The sequence below is a fragment of the Apaloderma vittatum genome, unplaced genomic scaffold (assembly GCF_000703405.1).
Source record: "Apaloderma vittatum isolate BGI_N311 unplaced genomic scaffold, ASM70340v1 scaffold25629, whole genome shotgun sequence".
Taxonomy (NCBI): Eukaryota; Metazoa; Chordata; class Aves; order Trogoniformes; family Trogonidae; genus Apaloderma; species Apaloderma vittatum.
Window position 1 is genome coordinate 9,467 of NW_009734989.1, and position 1,363 is coordinate 10,829.

The 1,363-nt window shown below is 57.2% G+C and overlaps 1 protein-coding gene across 1 annotated transcript in view; it reads right to left on the reverse strand.

Annotated features, from left to right (window-relative positions):
• CACNA2D2 (calcium channel, voltage-dependent, alpha 2/delta subunit 2) overlaps positions 1 to 1,363 on the reverse strand; it is a gene marked incomplete at both ends in the record, with an annotated part of 21,641 nt that overhangs the window by 7,771 nt on the left and 12,507 nt on the right. The window contains one exon of the mRNA XM_009876461.1: positions 120 to 170. Coding sequence (XP_009874763.1) covers positions 120 to 170 — 51 coding nt within the window. The remainder of the gene's footprint in view (positions 1 to 119; positions 171 to 1,363) is intronic.

The following is a 1,363-nucleotide window of genomic DNA, read 5'->3' on the forward strand; positions in this document are numbered from 1 at the left end:
TGCCAGTGCTGTCCCACGCAGCTTTTGCATGGCCACCACTGGGACAGCAGCACCCTGGTGAGCTGTGCCACCGTCCTGGCCTGGCTCAGCCCAGCCATAGCCCCCATCCATGTACTCACACATCCACAATGATGACCATGTCCTTCGGGGACGAGGCACCTTGAATGTACCTGTGGAGCGCAGAGTGGGGTCAGTGAGGTCAACCCATTGCGGGAGGAACTGGCTCCGCTGGGTAAAGGTCAAGAGCAAAGCTCTGCCATGACATGAGTGGCCGGGGAGCTGTGCCGAGAGTGCCTGCACCCCCACGGCTGGGACGAGGCAGTGATGGGCGAGCAGAGGCGAGGATACAGCAGACTGCCAGGGACCCGCCACTCGGTACCGTGTCAGCCTAATGAATTCTAAATGTTAAACTCTTCCATCATCACAGGCCCTTTTCCACGTGCTGATTATGCTGACACACACAATCATATTAAGATGCTATTTACCCCCCTGGTAGCTTCAAAGGCCAGGCTGATTAGGTTATTTTTAGCTATGAGGAGAAAAAATAACAATACTACATAAATCCTCCCCTCTGAAAACAATTAGGGAACCCTTCCTGACCACTTGAAGCATCCAGCCCCACTCCTGGCCCAGCTGTGCTATCCTGCACGGTACAGTGCTAAGCACCCATCCCAGCAATAGCCAGGCACACCCCAGCCCCCTCATCCCACTGTGTGGGGCCTAATTCTGCCATGGCTGAAATCCAAGGGAGCCTCATTATTGGCTTGATCAGGATCAGGCCTGACACAAATTAATTAGTGTGTTGGTAGTATCAATTACTCTCCATTACTGGGGAGGACTGGGGAAGGGGCAGGCTCTGATTGCTAATTCCAAGTCCTGATGTTCCCTAATTACAAGTGATTACCCAGGCGGGATGTGGGAGAAGGGATGCTCGTATGTGGGCCCACCCTGGTGTGGATGCTGCACCCTCCCAGCACGCCCCACTCATGCTGGGGTGTGGGATGGAGATGGAGGGCTCACAGATCCCCTGGGCTGGGCTGCTGGCACGGTGTGGGGCCCAACCAAGATGCTGCCTGTAATGGGTTGTGGCAGCATGTCCATCTCCAGCTGCCCGACTCAGCTGAATACCCTGGGCTTGCTGGGAGAAGGCTGTGGCTAACAGTGCCGTTCATCGACGGGGGGAAGGCAGGTGAGTGGTGCTGGCAGCCCTGATGACGCTGTGGGCAGGACATGGGCCCCCAGTGAGGAGGGCTGTGTGCCACACTGGACCCTGGTGTGAGAAAACTCCAAAGGGGTGTCCCCAGGGGTGTGCTGCCCGCCAGCACCAAGGGTGCCGCTGCTCCTCCGTGGCTGGGTGGGCGAG